Source organism: Sus scrofa, chromosome 17 (genome assembly GCF_000003025.6).
Source record: "Sus scrofa isolate TJ Tabasco breed Duroc chromosome 17, Sscrofa11.1, whole genome shotgun sequence".
NCBI lineage: Eukaryota > Metazoa > Chordata > Mammalia > Artiodactyla > Suidae > Sus > Sus scrofa.
This window is the reverse complement of record NC_010459.5, coordinates 36,345,298-36,362,186: the sequence shown is the minus strand read 5'-3', so window position 1 is coordinate 36,362,186 and position 16,889 is coordinate 36,345,298. Positions and strand designations below refer to the sequence as shown.

The 16,889-nt window shown below is 51.3% G+C and overlaps 1 protein-coding gene across 14 annotated transcripts in view; it reads right to left on the bottom strand.

The window, feature by feature from the left end:
* DNMT3B (DNA methyltransferase 3 beta) overlaps positions 1-16,472 on the bottom strand; it is a 40,362-nt gene extending 23,890 nt beyond the window's left edge. For 3 of the 14 annotated variants that reach the window (XR_002339827.1, XM_021077253.1, XM_021077249.1), the window contains exons 1-2: positions 16,058-16,351; positions 693-882 (exon numbers count right to left, since the gene is read on the bottom strand). Coding sequence is in view for 11 of the 14 variants with exons in the window: in XM_021077253.1 (XP_020932912.1) it covers positions 693-876 (184 nt within the window). In the remaining 3 variants the exon portion in view is untranslated. Of the gene's footprint in view, positions 1-692; positions 883-14,216; positions 14,292-16,057 lie in introns of all 14 variants that reach the window. The other 11 variants (XR_002339829.1, XM_021077256.1, XR_002339828.1 and 8 more) reach the window with 10 other exon arrangements.

Sequence of the window (16,889 nt, the reverse complement as noted above, 5' to 3'; positions counted from 1 at the left end):
GCCAACAGGGCCAGCACAAAACAGGACCCAAAACAATACCGAAGGTACGCCTAACAGTTCCTTCCAAAATTAGTGGTCATAACCACTTAAATGAGAGCAATCCAGGGCTTGCCATGGCAGCCGCATTTCAAGTTCTCAGCTGTGGCTCATGGCTGTAGTAGTGAACCATGCATAATACTACACTTTCTCCCTCCGGAAAGTTCTATTGGACAGCAGAGCTTGAGGAGTCGTCAACAGCAGGATCGGACACTACAGGGATTTCCAAACCAGCTGGGGCAGAAAAATCTCAGTGGAGAGAATCCCCAGTGATCTGACCTGGGTGCCTGCAGCAGAGGGGGAGGGGAGGCTGGGAGAGGAGATGAGCCTTAGACTCTCCCTGTCTGAGGGTCTTTCTTCCCATAAAAGTCTGAGGGGAGGGGGCTCCCCCAGGAGATGGGCCAAAGTCTCTGCCTATGCTGTGACCACCACCCGCCTCTAGAAAAGATCAGGGGTCATGGCCTTGAGGTCACCTGCTGAAAGTCCCAGCTGGGGTGCGAGGAGCAAGGGGAAACCAGGGGTTCTGCCTACACCCTCTTCCCTTCCCTGGGTTTGGTGGACATTGTCAGAGACTAGACTCTCCCCGCAAAGGCCCGCAGCCTCCCAGCTGTGGTCTGCAGTGCCTGCCCATCCCCCCTCCCCACAGGCCAGGCCACCTCTGCCACCTCTGCCACCTCTGCCACCTCTGATCTCCGGGGTGCTGATAGCCTCCAGGATCGGGGGCGAGGGTGCGTCCTTGGAGTCGGAAGACTGGTCGCTGCAGCCCCCATTGGTGATGATGGAGTCTTCCCTCCTGCTGGCATCCTCCTCTCCGTTGAGTTGTCTGGTGTCTCCCTTCATTGTTTCCTGCAGGAAGGCCACAGTGAGTAGGGTAGCAGGGAAGACAGGGTGCCAGGGGGCGGCCTGCTCCCAAACATCCTGCCAATGGCTAAGTCCGCAGCCCAAGAGAGGACCCATGACGTGTCCTCAGGGCATTACTCCTGCTCAAGAACCCCACCCAAGCTACCCCCCATAGACTGCCCCCCTCACCAAACTCGGAGGTTCGGGACTTGGTTCCATGTGGCCAGGCGACCCAAAGGCTCAGAAGCCAGCACCCAGGACAGAGGAGGGGGCAGGGCCGAGGTATGAGGCTCAGACGGCTCTGTGCAATTACCCGGCCACTTCAAACAATGCCATCTAGGGCCCGCCTGCCCCGGCCTGCCTGCCGCCGGCCTTGGTCCCCTCTGCCCCTGGCCCTCTTTCCCTGCCCAGCCTCTGCAGGGCCTCAGGAAGCCACTGCATTATTTTCCCTCCTGACCCCTTTGTTTGCTCTCTCCCTTCCCCTCAATCTCCAGGTCCTCTTCCCAGCCGCCCCCTCCTCCCCCACAGAACAGCTTCTCTCCTCTCCATGGCAGCAGAAGCCCCGCCCCACCCCAGCCTCAGGGGCCCATTGGTCTGCTGGTCTGTCGCTCACTCTCCTCCTCCCTCACCAGCTGGGGCTCAGAGTCCCAAGTTCCCAAGAAGGGATGAGATGGAGGAGGCAGAGGCAAAGCGCTGGGGCAGTTAACAAGGGGCATGCTGCCCATCTGTCCACCCTCACCCCACGTCTGGGCCTTTGCTCCCCACTGCTGCCCACCCTGGTGACTTTGTCATTACCAGGCTATTCAGCTAAGACCAGCTTGGGATGCATTAAAGGGCTGTGCGACCTTAGACCTGGGACCTGGCCAGCTGCCTACACATTCGCCTCAAGAACCTGCACCTTGCTCTTTTATTCCTCCTGTGATTGTGGAATTATTTTATAGAAGAGGAAAATTGACACACAGACCTAGTTAGTTAGTTAGTCTTCAAGGTCCAAAAAAAAAAAAAAATGCTATCAAAGAGAAAAGGTGAGGCCCCAGACTCCAACTCCTTAGTTCTCCACAAACAGCTCCATAAATATTTGGTGTCACGTCCTCCTGTCCTGGGACCCCGCTTGGGAAAAGATTCCTCAGCAAATGGTGGCCTATGGGCGCTGAGCACTCCCAGCCCCTAATCCCCATCTTTCAGCCACAGCAACGCGGGATTGAGCCACGTCCCTACACCACAGCTCAGGACAGGCTGGAGCCCCGACCGACTGAGCTGAGCAAGGCCAGGGATCCCACCTGCATCCTCATGGATACTAGTCAGATTCATTTCCGCTGTGCCACATCGGGGAACTCTCCTAACGCGCCATCTTGAAGACTCACCATGTGGTGCCTGGTGACCCAAGCAGGCCGCCGGGGTACCTTCCAGAAGCATCATCTAGGCTAAGGAGCAGTAAGTTGCAGTGGTAATGCTAGTGCCATGCACACCAGGGGGCGCTGTGGGACTGGGACAGATGAGGCCCGCAGCGCCCCCAGACGGATTTGCAATGAGGTGTGGGTTCTCAATTCCATCCTCTGCAGAGCCAACCTCCAAGCAAGCGTGGGTGTGGGGCAACTTGTCCTCAGCTAGTCCCCATGTGGCCCAGAGACCATGGAATCACCTAGGAGCTGCCTTCAACTGCAGAATCTCATGCATCTACTAAGTCAGGATCAACTTTTTCTCAGGATCCCTGGGTGATTAACACGCAAGTTAAAGCCACACTGCCTGGGTTATAAATGCACATAGGCTGATACAGGGCACAATGTGGCATTTAACCAAGCCATGTGTCCAGGGTGGGTGGGTTCGCAGTCCCTGGTCTGGGTTTTCTCTCAATACAGCTTAAGGAATCTCACCATTCTAGGGTACTGGAAGCCCCTCACCCAGCTGCTTCTCAGCCCCTTTCAAGCACAAGCTCTGACCCGGAAGAACAGGTTGTCTGACCTGTGGCCAGTTCCTGTGTCCAAGCGGCCAGTACCCCAAGAAAACTGCTGGAGGGTGGTTCAAAGTAATAATTAATTTCCAGCGTTTCGCCTGGGGCCAACCCAGTGAACTAAGTAACCTAGGTGGCCTCACAGGGGGGTGGGAGGTTGGGCTATGGGTTTCAGGACACCAAGAGGGTCCTCAGGGAGCTCAGAGGAGAAGGGGTTAGGCAGGCTTCTAATCAGGAGCAGGTAGCAGGTCAAAGGCTGAAATCAAGGGATAAATAAGACTTCCCTCTCATCTGGGCCCAGGGTTCCCAGAGACAGCCCCAACTGGGTCAACTGGGAATCTCCCTCCTGGACAGACCCATTTGGAGCCTGCAGCCTGGAGCTGACAATGATTAACTCTAACCACCTCTGGCTTCCCCCAGGGCCTCAGCAGTGCCAGCTTGTCTGCCAGCCTGCCCGAGGGATGGACAAGTGAGCAGAGCAGAGCTCCTTCCCAAAACTGGGTCCCAACATACAGGAATAACCTCCTGCCCTAGACCCAGACGGATGGGCACTGGAGGAAGACTCTGGAAAGGAAACCAGCCCACTGTGTCACCAGCTACCCAGCTGGCAGGTAAAACAGCCCTACTTCCAGGGGCGTAGTTCAAAGCATTTTCATCAGAAATTCCTTCCCTGTAGTTTTCATTACCCTGGATTTGCAGTGACATTAACTACTCCGCACACACCAGCATCCAAAACCTGTCTTACTGAAAGATGCCCGGTTCATTCCTCTCCCTGCCCCGTTATACACACGGGCCAAACCAATCTGCTCCAAGCTGTCCCCTCAGCCTGCAACCCTTCCCAACTCCCTCACACAGGCCTCCTTATTACTCAGACTTCAAAAACCACAGCTCAGGAGTTCCCGTTGTGGCTCAGCAGTAACAAACCCAACTAGGATCCATGAGGACACAGGTTTGATCCCTGGCCTCGCTCAGGGAGTTAAGGATCTGGCATAACCACAAGCTTTGCCATAGGTCGCAGAAGAGGCTCGGCTCAGATCTCTCCTTGCTGTGGCTGTGGCCAGCAGCTGCAGCTCTGACTTGACACCTAGCCTGGGAACTTCCATATGCAGCAGGTTCGGCCCTGAAAGGCAAAAAACAAAACACAACAAAAACCACAGCTCAAATGCCAGGAAGGCTTCTTTCCTAGGTCTCTGTATTAAGTAATAATCTGGTCCTCCCCACGGAGCTATACAAATCCTCATCTGAATTTTTTTTAGTGTGGATTCCTATATGCCTCTTCTGTGCTTTACCTGCATTAACTTGTGTGAACCATAATAAATGTGGCATATACTGTTATCCCTATTTTACAGATGGGCAGACTGAGGCAGATAGGTAGATTAAACAATATTAATACCTCTTGGCTCGATAAGATTAAAAACAACATATACGTTTAAAGACATGCTCTTGGCAACAGGAAGAAATTAGCACCAGCGATTGGCTTATAATGGTATATGCAGATGTCCCTCATCAGTCTGGCTTCTAATGAGTCAAAGCTGGCATTTCTGGGATACCGTGGCCTGCAACACAAACCAACTGCTTTATCTAGAGTGATGGCACCAGCGCTGGAGGATAAACTGGCTGGATTAACCTCCCCGGAAGAGGTGGCATCTTCCTAAGAGGTCTCTTAACCCCCACCCCATTCTGATGCAAGTCCTCTGATCAACCTGCTCTCAACAGGCTCAGATGAATTAATAAAGTCACTCAGCAAAAGTGACAGTGCCAAGACTCATGCCCAGGAAGACCAGGGCACATGCCTATAACTCCTGGGCTCAAGATAGGGCAGATGAGAATTATAAAGTTATGAACAATGCATCTACCATCCATCCCAGGGGCAATGGGGTGCTGTAGGGCTGAGGGACAGGATATGCCAGCTGCGTGTTTACCTTCAGAGGAGGAAATCCAAACTTGCAGGTGAACTCTGACCCTTTCCCAGCAGCACGTGACTCAGGGGTGGGCAGCGGTGTAGGGTGGGCTCACCAGCAAGGTTCTCCCTGCAAGGAAGGCCCTGCCTCCTCATTAGTGCAGGGTGCTTGTGTCCTGACTGAACCAGGTCAGACGTGTCCAAATGCAATGTGGCAGACAGACGACTGGAGGCGGCCCAGGGACTCCCCCTAACCCGGCTAGAAACTTGAGAAGTGATGTCATGCACGTCCTCCAGCCTGGCACCAGGAGCAAAGCGATCTCCTAGGGACCTTGTACATATGAATCATATTCATTAAACTCACAGCGCAGGAAGAGCGGGGGTGGGGGGGGCAAGATGGGGAAGACGGAAGGGAGGCCTCTTGAGCATCCTCACCCCACCCTTAGTCACTAGGGGCTTAAGAGATTTGGGGAAGTAAAAAGGGAGTGGTTGAAAGGTAGCCCCACCTCCCCTACTTAAATAGAATTCCTTCGCAGCAGGTGGGAGGGAAGTCTGGACAGACTCCTGTCTCCTCCTCTGGATCTGTTCCTCAAGTCTTCCTTCCTCATTCCCCCAAAACAGCAGGGATGGAGCAATCACTTTGTTATCTCACCAGAGTTACTCTTACGATCCCCGATTTGCAGATGAGTAAATCAGCTCAGAGGCAGATCCACAGATCCCTTGCCCAGACTCCCAGAGTGACTAAGTGATGGCGATTAAGGCCTTAGTCCAGGAGACAGATCTTAAAGATATCTTTAAAACAATGCAGTAAGTCTAGCTATTAAAAGTTAAGCCCGAGGAGGGATACCTCCTCCCCCAGGTACGTGGAGAGCAGTGAGGCGCCCAGGCCATGGGGACAGTACATACAAAGGTGTGGCAGCTGAAAACAGGCTGCCCACCTGGCTGGGGACAGAGCAAAAGGTCTCAGTTCAGTGCATTTGCCTGATTAGGAAGCTCCACTAAATTCCAGAAAAGATCAGATCACAGGAAAGCAGGAAGAAAGAAAAGCGCTCAATGTCTTTCTCAAGCCCCAGTTTTATGGTCTGTTAAAGAAGTGACCCCACCTAATTCCTTGGGTGCTTGGTGCCACAGATCCCAAAGTAGATGACAAAACTTTGAAACCTGGCCATTATGCATTCTCATGTGCTGTCTTGTCAGGTACCCCAGCTCCGCCTCACGAAGGAGAGCATCTCTACATCCAGGATGATTAAGAAGTGAGTAGAGTATTGCTCAGTGCCTCTGGGTCATAGCTACCTGCCCCACTGTCACTGTACAGGATTAGCTGGGCCTTGGCCTATTTATTAGAATTACCCTAAGACATGTTCCAAGCAGGGGTCAAAGCGGACAAGTACAAGTTGGCTATGAGGATGTTCCCTGCAGAGTTGCTCATTAATAGCAAAATTACTAACAAACACCTGGGTATCTGCCATTGGATTAGAATAAAATTATATACCATTACCTTTTAGAGAATTCACAGAAAAAGTTAGGAATGGCAGAAGGCTCTGAAATGATACAAGCACTGGGAATGGCATTTACAGAGTCCAACTTTTCACCCTATATATAAACAGAATGCAAAGAACCAGCTCCTTTCGCCTACAGGTTATTTGGGAAACCCTGCGAAGGACACACAAATTTGGAGGGAAGATATGGGTCACCCATGATGTTTGGGGGCTTCACAGGAGCAGAGGATTCTGGGAGCTTCCATGCCCACTCCTGCTGCCATGTGCCCCTTGGCAAAAGCAGAGACAAAGCACCTTCTGCCCCCTTCCAAGGTGGTTAAGGAAGAAGAGCAATTCTCTGCATTCCCACCACCACCTCGGCTCTGCCCCTCACAGCAGGTTTCACCATAAATCTCAACCCATCTACACACGGAGGCAGCAGGGATATTGATTCAGCCTTGAAGCTGGCAATCTGACAGGACGATCTAAAATACCAGGTGTCCATATCCTGCACCACAGTATTCTTCTACTTACTTCTAGGAATTGACTCCGCGGAAAGATCTCACCAAAACCTGTGTACTGGATGGGCACTATTGTGTTTGTTGTGGCCGAAGCTGCAAACAAATGATCAGTAAGAGTTCCCATCAGTGACACAGCAGGTTAAGAATCCACTGCAGCAGCTTGGGACACTGCAGAGGTGCAGGTTTGATTCTGGGCCCAGTGCAGTAGGGTGTTGGGGCGGGGAGAATCTGGTGTTGCTGCAGCTGTGGCTCGGGTCACAGCTGTACCTGATTCAATCCCTGGCCCATATACTGCAGGTGCAGCAATTTAAAAAAATGATCAAGCAGTTCCCATGGCGCAGCAGAAATGAATCCGGCTAGGAACCATGAGGTTGCGGGTTCGATCCCTGGCCTCACTCAGCAGGTCAAGGACCCAGCATTGAAGTGAGCTGTGATATAGGTCACAGATGCAACTCGGATCTGGGTTGCTGTGGCTGTGGCGTAGGCCAGCGGCTACAGCTGATTAGACCCCTAGCCTGGTAACCTCCATATGCCACAGGTGCGGCCCTAAAAAAATAGAAAAAGACCAAAAAATAAAAAAATTTAAAAATGATCAATAGGAGACTGACTAAATTATAAGCAGCCACAATGGGGAGACTACTGAGAGGTAAAGAATAGGGCAGCTATTGGGAGATGAACCCATTTAAAGCCATTAAGTCTGCCTAAGGATATAATCTCATTTGTTAATATGCTGGCATGTGTATGAAGCCATGTTCCTCCAGCATTTTCTCTCTTACTACAAAAAGTTAGATTTCCCAGAAAGGTAGTTTGTGGGGGAAATGGAAGATCCTATCTCCAGGTTACTTTTACAATCAGAAAGCTGACTTTAGAACACCACTGTCCTTCTAGGCATCCATCCAGAGAAAACCATGACTCATAAAGATACACATACTCCAGTGTTCATTGCTGCACTATATACAATAGCCAAGACATGGAAGCAACCTAAATGTCCACTGACAGAGAAGTGGACAAAGGTGTGGTACATATACACAATGGAATATTACTCAGCCATAAAAAGGAATGACATAATGGCATTTGCAGCAACATGATTTACCTAGAAATTATTCTAGGTGAAGTTAGTGAAACACAAACATCGCATGCTATCACTTACATATGGAATCTCCAAAAAAGGATATGCTGTTCTTTGCAGAACAGAAACTGTCTCAGACTTTTAAGGACTTCTGGTTACCAAAGGAGACAGGTTGGGGCAGGGACCAACGGGCTGGGGGGGGTTGGGGTGGAAATGTAAAAGTTGGTTGTGATGTTTGTACAACTATAAATTAAAATTCTTTGAGTTAAAAAAAAAAAAATACCACTGTCCAAGAAACACTTCTTCCTTTGAAAATGACCTTTCAGGTTTAGTCAACCTCAAGTTGCCTCAAGGTATTTAATCAATGTTCAAGTTTAGTCAACCTCAAGTTATTTGCAAATGTTAAGAGGCAGAGATCTCATTTTTCCCTATAAGGAAAGCCAGATACCTGTGATGCCTATAATGTCCCAACTCCATCTCCATCCCTAATATACATGGGATGTTTCTGAGCTCATTTCTTTTTAGTATTTATCCCCTTATCACCTTTTAAACACCATGGCTTTATAATCAGTGCTCATACCTGCTGGGACAAGCCTGCCAACCTTCCTAAAAAGTTACATTGATTTTCTCTTTAAGGTCCATTAGTTGATATTTTCTCATTTCTACTTCAATCTTCTGGCCCCTAGATTTCTTTTCCAGGGAACTCAGCTCTGTACAAATAAACTTAGATGGCATTCTGAGATGTTTCAACATGAGAGGACTTACAGCTTTTTCTCTGGGATAATCAGGAAATTAATCCTTGTGTATTACTTGTTTTTAAAAAAGACAAAGTACAAAGAAAAACTAAGGGGTAAGTGTGTGGGAAGTGAGGAAAGGTGCTCCAAAGGTTAAGAACTTCCAGTGAGAAGCTAAGACCATGGGATCTAATGCACAGCCTGGGAGCATTCGTTAATAATGCCATGTATTTGAAAGTTGCTGACTAGATCTTAAAAACTGTCATCGCGAGAAAAACATCAGTAACTTTGTAAAGCTAAAATAAAGTGAACTGCAAACCAAATTGGCTTGGGGCGGGGGAGCTCATTTTATCTCATAGAAATGGCTCTTTGGAAAATCTAGCCACAATTACCTGATAGGGGTTCAGAGCTGCCCACCTCTACACAGTGTAGTGCAGAGAATCTGAACCCAACTGCATCCTGCATCCTGAATCCTGCCAACTGGTCCACACCAGGTGAAGGCAAAGGGTGCAAAGATATTTAACAGCATTTCAATGCAAAGTCCACTCCCTGCTAGCTATTGTGCCTTAGGTCATGGTAACAATCATATTTAGTATTGAACGATCCATCTGTACTAGGCTTTCAGCTCAAAACACAACATCCTAGGACAGCAAGCAGACAAGGACACTGGGAAAGTCCACTCTTAACCATTCAGATAGGAGTTCCTGCTGTGCTCCAGGAACCATGCTCAGCAGGAGAATCAAAGGCAGGCAAAGGCCAGCCAGCCCCTGTCCTCATGGAGCTGAGGTTAGGAACTGGGTGAGAGAGGTGGGTAGGGGAAGAAACAGTGTAAATAAGAAGCTATGATCACCAGGCTCACCCAAAAAAAAAAAAACCTGCACTGCTTACACTACAGATAACCTTTTGCTAGGAACTCATGAGGACAAGATTTCAGCACCTTTGCTCAGAATTTTCCAAATCCTATCATCCAAGTGCACACTGCCTCCCATGTAACCCAGAACCACCCAGAAAATTCCCATGGACAACACCTGCCTGTTCAAGCATCTGACCTAACAGCGCATTTCTCACCATGCCCCGGGTGAGGTTTCCTTCGGCTCACCAGTGGCCCAGTGCTGCAGCTGTGGGACACTCAGGCTGACTGAGGCCTGATTTTTTTTTGCTGCTTTACTCAAAAGTACAGGGGCCCCAGCACTGTGCTGGCTGCTGGGGACAGCGACCAATAAGGCATTATCCCCAAGAGCTGGGGTGCCGACCCAGCTCTGGCCCCAGCACACCCACTTGGAACAGGCAGCAAATGCAACTGGAAATAAATGCTGCTTAGGAAACCCATTAAACCTCGGAAGGTGGTGCTGCAGGGAGGGATGGAAAAGAAATGGGTAGTGAGTTCCCATCAGGGCTCAGCAGTAATGAACCAGACTAGTATCCAAGAACGCCAGGGATCTGGTGTTGCCGTGACCTGTGTGGTGTAGGTTGCAAAAGCGGCTATATGATCTGGCATTGCTGCGGCTGTGGTGTAGGCCAGCAGCTACAGCTCTGATTCAACACCTAGCCTGGGAACCTCTATAAGCCGTGGGTGTGGCCTTAAAGACAAAAAAAAAAAAAAAAAAAAAGATAATAGAGAAATAGGTAGGCAACCACACAGGAGACCTGCCTGAGAAATCCCCAGTATCCTTTCCTGATGCCAGGCCTGGACCTCTAGGCAGGGCCCTGGAAGATTCCTCTGCTCTGGGGAATAACCACCAGTAGCAGGGAACTTCTGCACTTTTCAAGTCCTTGTCCCACAAAGAAACTTCAGTTTTCAAGTCCCACCAATGATCTTAATTTTGTTCCCTCTCAATTACAGAGATAAGGGTCAAAAGCTTAACTATGAAAAAGGAAAACAGTAAAAACAAAAAGACACTCAGAAATATTGGAGGGAGCATTAAAACACTAAAATCAAGATTCTCAGGGAGGGGTGTTCCCATTGTTGGTCATGGGGTTAAGAAACCAACTAGTATCCAGGAGAATGCAGGTTCAATCCCTGGCCTCTCTCAGCGGGTTAAGGATTCCGATTTGACCCCGAGCCTGGGAAGGGCCATGTGCCATGGATGTGACCCTAACAAAAAAAAATTCTCAGAGAGATAAAGGATGTGTCCAAAGATGAAGACACTAACACTTTTACAAATGGAATTTGTAGGACAAAAAACATTCAAAACATAAAAGCTGAGGACACCAGAAAGCAGAACTTAAGGACAAATGGTGAAATTCCACCAGGTCAGGAGGGCTCCACACCTGATTTATATTTAATAAGAGTTACAGGGGAGTTCTCTGGTTGCCCAGTGGTTGGGACTCTGCAATTTCACCACTGTGGCCCAGGTTCAATCCCTGGTCTGAGAGCCACGATCCCACGATCCCACATCAAACTGCCATACTGCATGATGTAGCTAAAGAAAAGTTTTAGAAAGAATCGGGAGTTCCCGTCGTGGCACAGTGGTTAACGAATCCGACGAGGAACCGTGAGGTTGTGGGTTCGATCCCTGGCCTTGCTCAGTGGGTTACAGCTCCTAAACCCCTACAGCTCTTAGACCCCTAGCCTTGGAACCTCCACATGCGGCAGAAGTGGCCCAATAAATGGCAAAAAGACCAAAAAAAAAAGAAAGAATAGAAACAAGGGAGGTGATGATCCAAGATGATTTATTCCCTCAGCCTTATGATGGGAGATTCCGAGGATGCTGGGCCTTCTTCCTCCTATACTCCCTTCCTACACACCTGGTCAGCATCGACCTGTCCCCAAGAGGAAATTTATTGGTTAAGCACATTTTCTCCCTGCTCTCTCCCACCCACCAATTTTCTCAGGACTTCCCTGGTTGCTCAGCAGATTCAGGATCCAGTATTGTCACCCATGTAGTGTGGGTTGGATGTCTGTCCTGAGAACTTCCACATGCCTTGGCCAGTTAAAAAAGTAGGGGGCGGGGGGAGAAAATGGACTTCTAATTTCCTACTCATCACAATCTTTCAATGGCTAATGCTCTCCCTACCAATTTCAGAGACTGTAAGAAAGATCATTTTTCTTGAAAAATAATTTTGAGCCCTATGTCGCAACGTCGTGCAGGATGGGCGGGTGGGGAAGGGGAGGGTGCCACGGTGCACGTGGCAGGGGTCTACCTGGCGCAGAGCCCACAGGCTGCAGCGCTGGAATGAAAATCTCTGCAGGTGACCTCTTAGAGGACCTGGTCAGGCCAAACTGGGGAAGATTAAGAGCAGAGGCCAATGGTTGCAGATTCCTAGAAATCTCCACTGCTCCGCCAAAATGTCCTCCATCCACCTGGGAAGCCTGTCCCAGGTGACCGCAAGGCCCTCGGAGACCATCACCAATTAATTGAGCACCTTTTTCCTCACCACTCTGCATTTCCCTTGGGTTCTCATCCCTTAGCTTAAGACGGGTTACAGGTCCTCAAGAGTTTTCTCCATTTCCAGAAGAAACTGAGAGGCAAAACACTGATTAAATGGGACTTCGAGGAGTTTCCGTAGTGGCTCAATGGTTATCTGACTAGGAACCATGAGTTTCGATCCCTGGCTTCGCTCAGTGGGTTAACGATCCAGCGTTGCTCTGAGCTGTGGTGTAGGTTGCAGACCCGGCATGGATCCCAAGTTGCTGTGGCTCTGGCATAGGCTGTCAGCTGCAGCTCTGATTGGACCCCTAACCTGCGAACCCCCATATGCCGCCCTAGAAAATCAACTGCGGCCCTAGAAAAGACAGAAAAAAAATTGGGACTTCGAGATGACAGGCCATGACCTCTTTTTTCTTGACATCTGAGGATGGCAAATTTGATTTTCATTTGTATCTAACAGAGGAAGGCAGTTTTTAAAAAATATACCTATTCCCTACACAAAACAGTTCCTCCTCATTTTGCTTGTTCTCTGGGGAAAATCTCAGGAATGCTAACCAGGATTGTTTCAACTTTCAGGAAGTAAATAATGACCACTTGCCAATATCTCAGTATTTACTACATAACACAACATAATTGAGTCGTCAGTATGTGAGCTTTTTAATCTACAGCATCTCAACTGCCTCAAGCTTCAGCATCCCCTGGAAATGGTCAGTAATGCAACCCTATTTTCCAGATGAGGCAACTGAGACTTAACCCACCAGCTTATAAATGGAGGAATATATAAATCCAATTTTTTTTTTCTTTTTTACAGCTGCACTTCCAGCATATCTAAGTTTTCAGGCTAGGGCTGGAATTGGAGCTGCTGCAGGCCTACATCACAGTTGCGGCAGCACCAGATCTGAGCTGCATCTGCAACCTATGCCACAGATTGCAGCAAGGCTGGATCCTTAAGCTACTGTACGAGGCCAGGGATCGAACCCACATCCTCAAGGACACTATGTCGGGTTCTTAACCCACTGGGCAACAAGGGGAACTCCTAAATCCAGATTTTATTCCAAAGCCCAGGCCCCTTTAAGTCTATTGCCTCAGATGTATAACATGACCTAGAGGATAACAAGTTTTTTATAACACTTAGGGCCGCCACCTAACTTATTTTGGGAAAGAACACCTAAGGCTTACTAAGCTAAAAGGCCTCTGGATTCCATTTAGTCTTCCTAGCAACTCTCCTGTGTGTGTGTGTGTGTGTGTGTGTGTGTGTGTGTGTGTGTGTGCGCTTGTAATCTACACAGCGGCTTATGTGTGGGCTCCCTCTGCATTCACCAGGCCACTTCCCTCCAGCCACATCCACAGCCATATCTGCACACTGGGCTTTTTCCCTTCTGGAGGGACAAGCTCTTGTCCCAGGATAATGGCGGGTGTCTAAGTTCTGGAAAGCACTAATCACCAAGCTGCCGAAGTACCTGGATCTCCCCGAGCCCTGAGTCCCAACACCTGCAATTTTTCAGCTGCATGAGAACATCAGCACATCACTTTACAAACGAGTGCCAACAACATGAGGGATTCTGTACCCTTCTGGCCCTGGACCACTGAGAAACTGAAATATCACCCTAAATTCAAGATTTTTAAAAACTCACTCAACACAGAGTGTGCCTGAGCTGAGATCCTGTTTCTTTCAATGGCTGGGGGTGGGGGCATTTGCCATGGCGTAGGACCAAGAGGAATTTCAGATTTCGCAAGGACCATCTCAGGTGCAATGGGAAATATCTGAGCCTCAAGGCGGGACAGCTGGCAGGGAAGCTGGGCTGAGACAAAGGGTTAAGTTGTTGCCCAGAGCCCCCCATCAGGAAGCTTGGGGCTGCAATAAGAAAGAGTAACAGGCACCTCTGGGTTGCAGGCCCCACGTGGCTGAAGGAAAGGAAGCAGGGGAAGCAGCCTCTCCCAGCCCCACCTCCCTTGCTCCTCCCCTTAGCCCCCTGCAGCTCCAAGATATCCTCCTCCCCTCCTAGCAAACTTTGCAAGGGGTGGGGGTAATGCTTATGGCTTTAAGGAGCAGGATGCAGCCAGCCCCAGCCCTGGCCCCTTTGTCTCAGCCTCCTCCACCCCAACAGGGGAGGGTAAAGGAGTTCACTTAGCTCTGCTTTTACACCTTCAAGGCAGGCCCCAAACTGAGGGTGGACTGGGGGTGTAAAAATGGCCCTAACCCATAAAGCCACAAGATGCTCCTTTCAGAAAGGAACAAAGGCCCTCCTTCTTGCCAACTCCCAAATGAAGGACAATGATTTGCAAAACTTTCTTAGCTGAGAGAGGAATGAATACCTTGGTGGAAGAAGGCAGGAAAGAAGTGGCCAGAAGAGGTGCCTCCCTTCATCTCCAATTCTCATTAATGGCCACCTTAAAAAGAGGGGCTATTGGTTAATACAAAAACCAGCAGTCACCACCTTCTATCACACTGAGTCTTTACTCAAACTTAATGTGATTGGGACTCTTACCTCCTTCAGACATCTGAGGAACAGAGGGTTAGAGGTTAAATCACGTAACAACTAGTTTCATTCTTACACAACCTGGGGTTACTAGTATGATTGTTCCCATTTCGCAGATATAATAACTAAGTCACAGAGGGCAACAGATTTACAGGGAGACTTAAACACATGCCAATGACCTATGCATTCCCCTAAAGAGGGCAGCCTGCTTAGCCTACATGTTAGATAATGATGCCAAGAGTGGCAAGCCTTTATTGAGGAATTAGTGTATGCTGGACCTATACTATAGGTAGCATCATCTCAACACTGGGAAAAATCAAGTCTGCACCTGGGGTTTCCAATGGCTGGCCTGGGGAAGGGGGGCAGAGGCAGGTCAGTGCCCTGGGCCCTCTACTAGAGGCTCTAAGGGAGGGCCCCAGCAGGACCTGACACCCAAAGATAATTGCCACCAATTCACCAAAGCTCACAGCATCCAGAAATCAGGAAGCAGAAAATCAGAACTCATACTCTTATCCTTAATTCTCTTTAATTCATACACCTTTCAGCATGGGTGGCTGGGAAAGCACAAGGGCCCAGCCAGGCTCTTTCAGTCTAGGGGAATAAGTGAAGGAGGCAAAGAGGAGGCACAGGCCTCGGCTGCGCCCATATCTCCTGCAGCCCCTCCCAGTCACAGGTGAGGACTCCAGCAGGGAAAACCCAGGCCCAGGAGCAATTCTCTGCTGCTAACTTGCTAAGTCGGCAGGCTCTGCCCCAGCTTCCACTTTTTCCCCTGCAAAGTGGGAGAACCACGCACCCTCTCTCACCAAACAACCACAGGGACACCAAGATAGTGCTGGAGGTTTTCACGCCTCAGTCTGCAAGTTTGGGGGGTGGGACCAGCTTGCCTCTGGAAGAGTGGAAAATGGAAAGTGAGCCCCCAGGGCAGGCAGCGTGGTCAGAGCAGGAAGGCGCCGCCCCGGGCCGGCTCCTCCCCGGCCAGGTGTGCACAGGGGGGAGAAAGGAACCTCTCCCGAGGGCATCTCGGCAGCCCCGCGGATCCTTACTCTCCACAGCTCATCCCGCGAGGACCCAGCGAGCCCGCTCGTCTGGCGCACGCCCCCGGTACGCGCCAACACCCTGGCCCACCTGCTCGCCCGCACCCACGCCCCCTAACTCTTTCCTAGCCCAGGGAAGGCGGGCAGCTATCTCGGCTGAAACGCCAGTTCCAAGATGTAATGGACGGACACTCACTTCCTTGGCAGGACTATTTTCTATTCCGTTCCCCTCCCCAAGGAAGCTTCCCCTAAAGCTGATGCCAGGTAAGATCACACGCCCCATTTACTCCACTTCTCAATGGGTCACCTCCTCCCCTCGGCTCTAGACCCCAGGAAGGCCGCCAGTCCCCCTCCCTGGGGACGAACTTCTCTCCTCGGGAACACAGCAAGTATCCCTTCCACTCATATTCCTCTAAGACACATGCCCCCGCCCATTTTGTCCCCCCAGCCCGCTTCCCAGATAGGGTCAAAGACCTCTCCTCCCCAATCATGCCTGGTCTCCAGCCGGATGGGAGCTGCCTCCCTAAGAGGTCCCGAGACGGGATCCCTCCTTGCAGTCTCGGTGTCCCTCCTCTGCCCCCTCCCCCACCAACCCACGGAGTCCTCGGGCTGGTGAGCCTCCCCGGGGCCACCGGACGCTCACCTGCCGAGAGCCTGACTCGGGCGCGGCTCCGCGGTCGAGCCGCGGGTCGGGGCAGGCTGGCGGGAGGCCGGCGGGCGGCCGAGCAGAGCGCTCGGCTCGCGAATCTCCTGCGCCGATCGCCGAGCTACGTTTACTTGGGCCCCTTAACCCCCGCGCTGCCGGCCGGGCGCGGCCGCACGCTCGCCCGCCTGCCAGTGAGCCGGTGGCGTCCGTCGGGGGGCGCTCGGGGCGTCCACGCGGGCCGCGGCCGCCGGGCTGGGGGGGCGGCTGCTGCGAGGAAGAGACGCAGACCAAACCTGGCAGCAGGAGTGGGTGGGGAGGGGGCGGTGCCGAGTCCCCTTGTAACCCCGGCCCGGCAGTCGCTCCGCCCCCGCCCGGGGGCGCCCCCGCCACAGCCACTCAGAACCGCGCCTCTGGCGCGGGGGGCGGGGGGCGGGGACGAGGGAAATTTGAAATCACTCGGGAGCCTCCCCCTCCGCCCCTCCTCCACAGGCACCGCCTCCTGGCCCCCCGGCTGGTTAAATCACCACCCGGATAACAGGCCCTAGAGGGGAGCCCGCAAAGGTCCTTCTACGCTAGAGACTCCTCCTGGGGCCCCCTTCTTCCCGCTCGCCTACCCCGACCGGCGACGCTTAGCTTTGGCTGTGGGGGGCCCAGAGAAGGAAGCGCCCCCACTGGAGTCGCACAGCAGCAGCAGGTTCTGCCCTTAGTCCCCCAGCTCCAGCCGCAATGCCACATGGGCGCTGCGGTGCCCCCGCCAGCCCTGGACCCTGGGACAAGTCCTTCCTTCCTCCCACCCACCCGGCTGGCCCTTCGTCAGCCATCTTGAGGG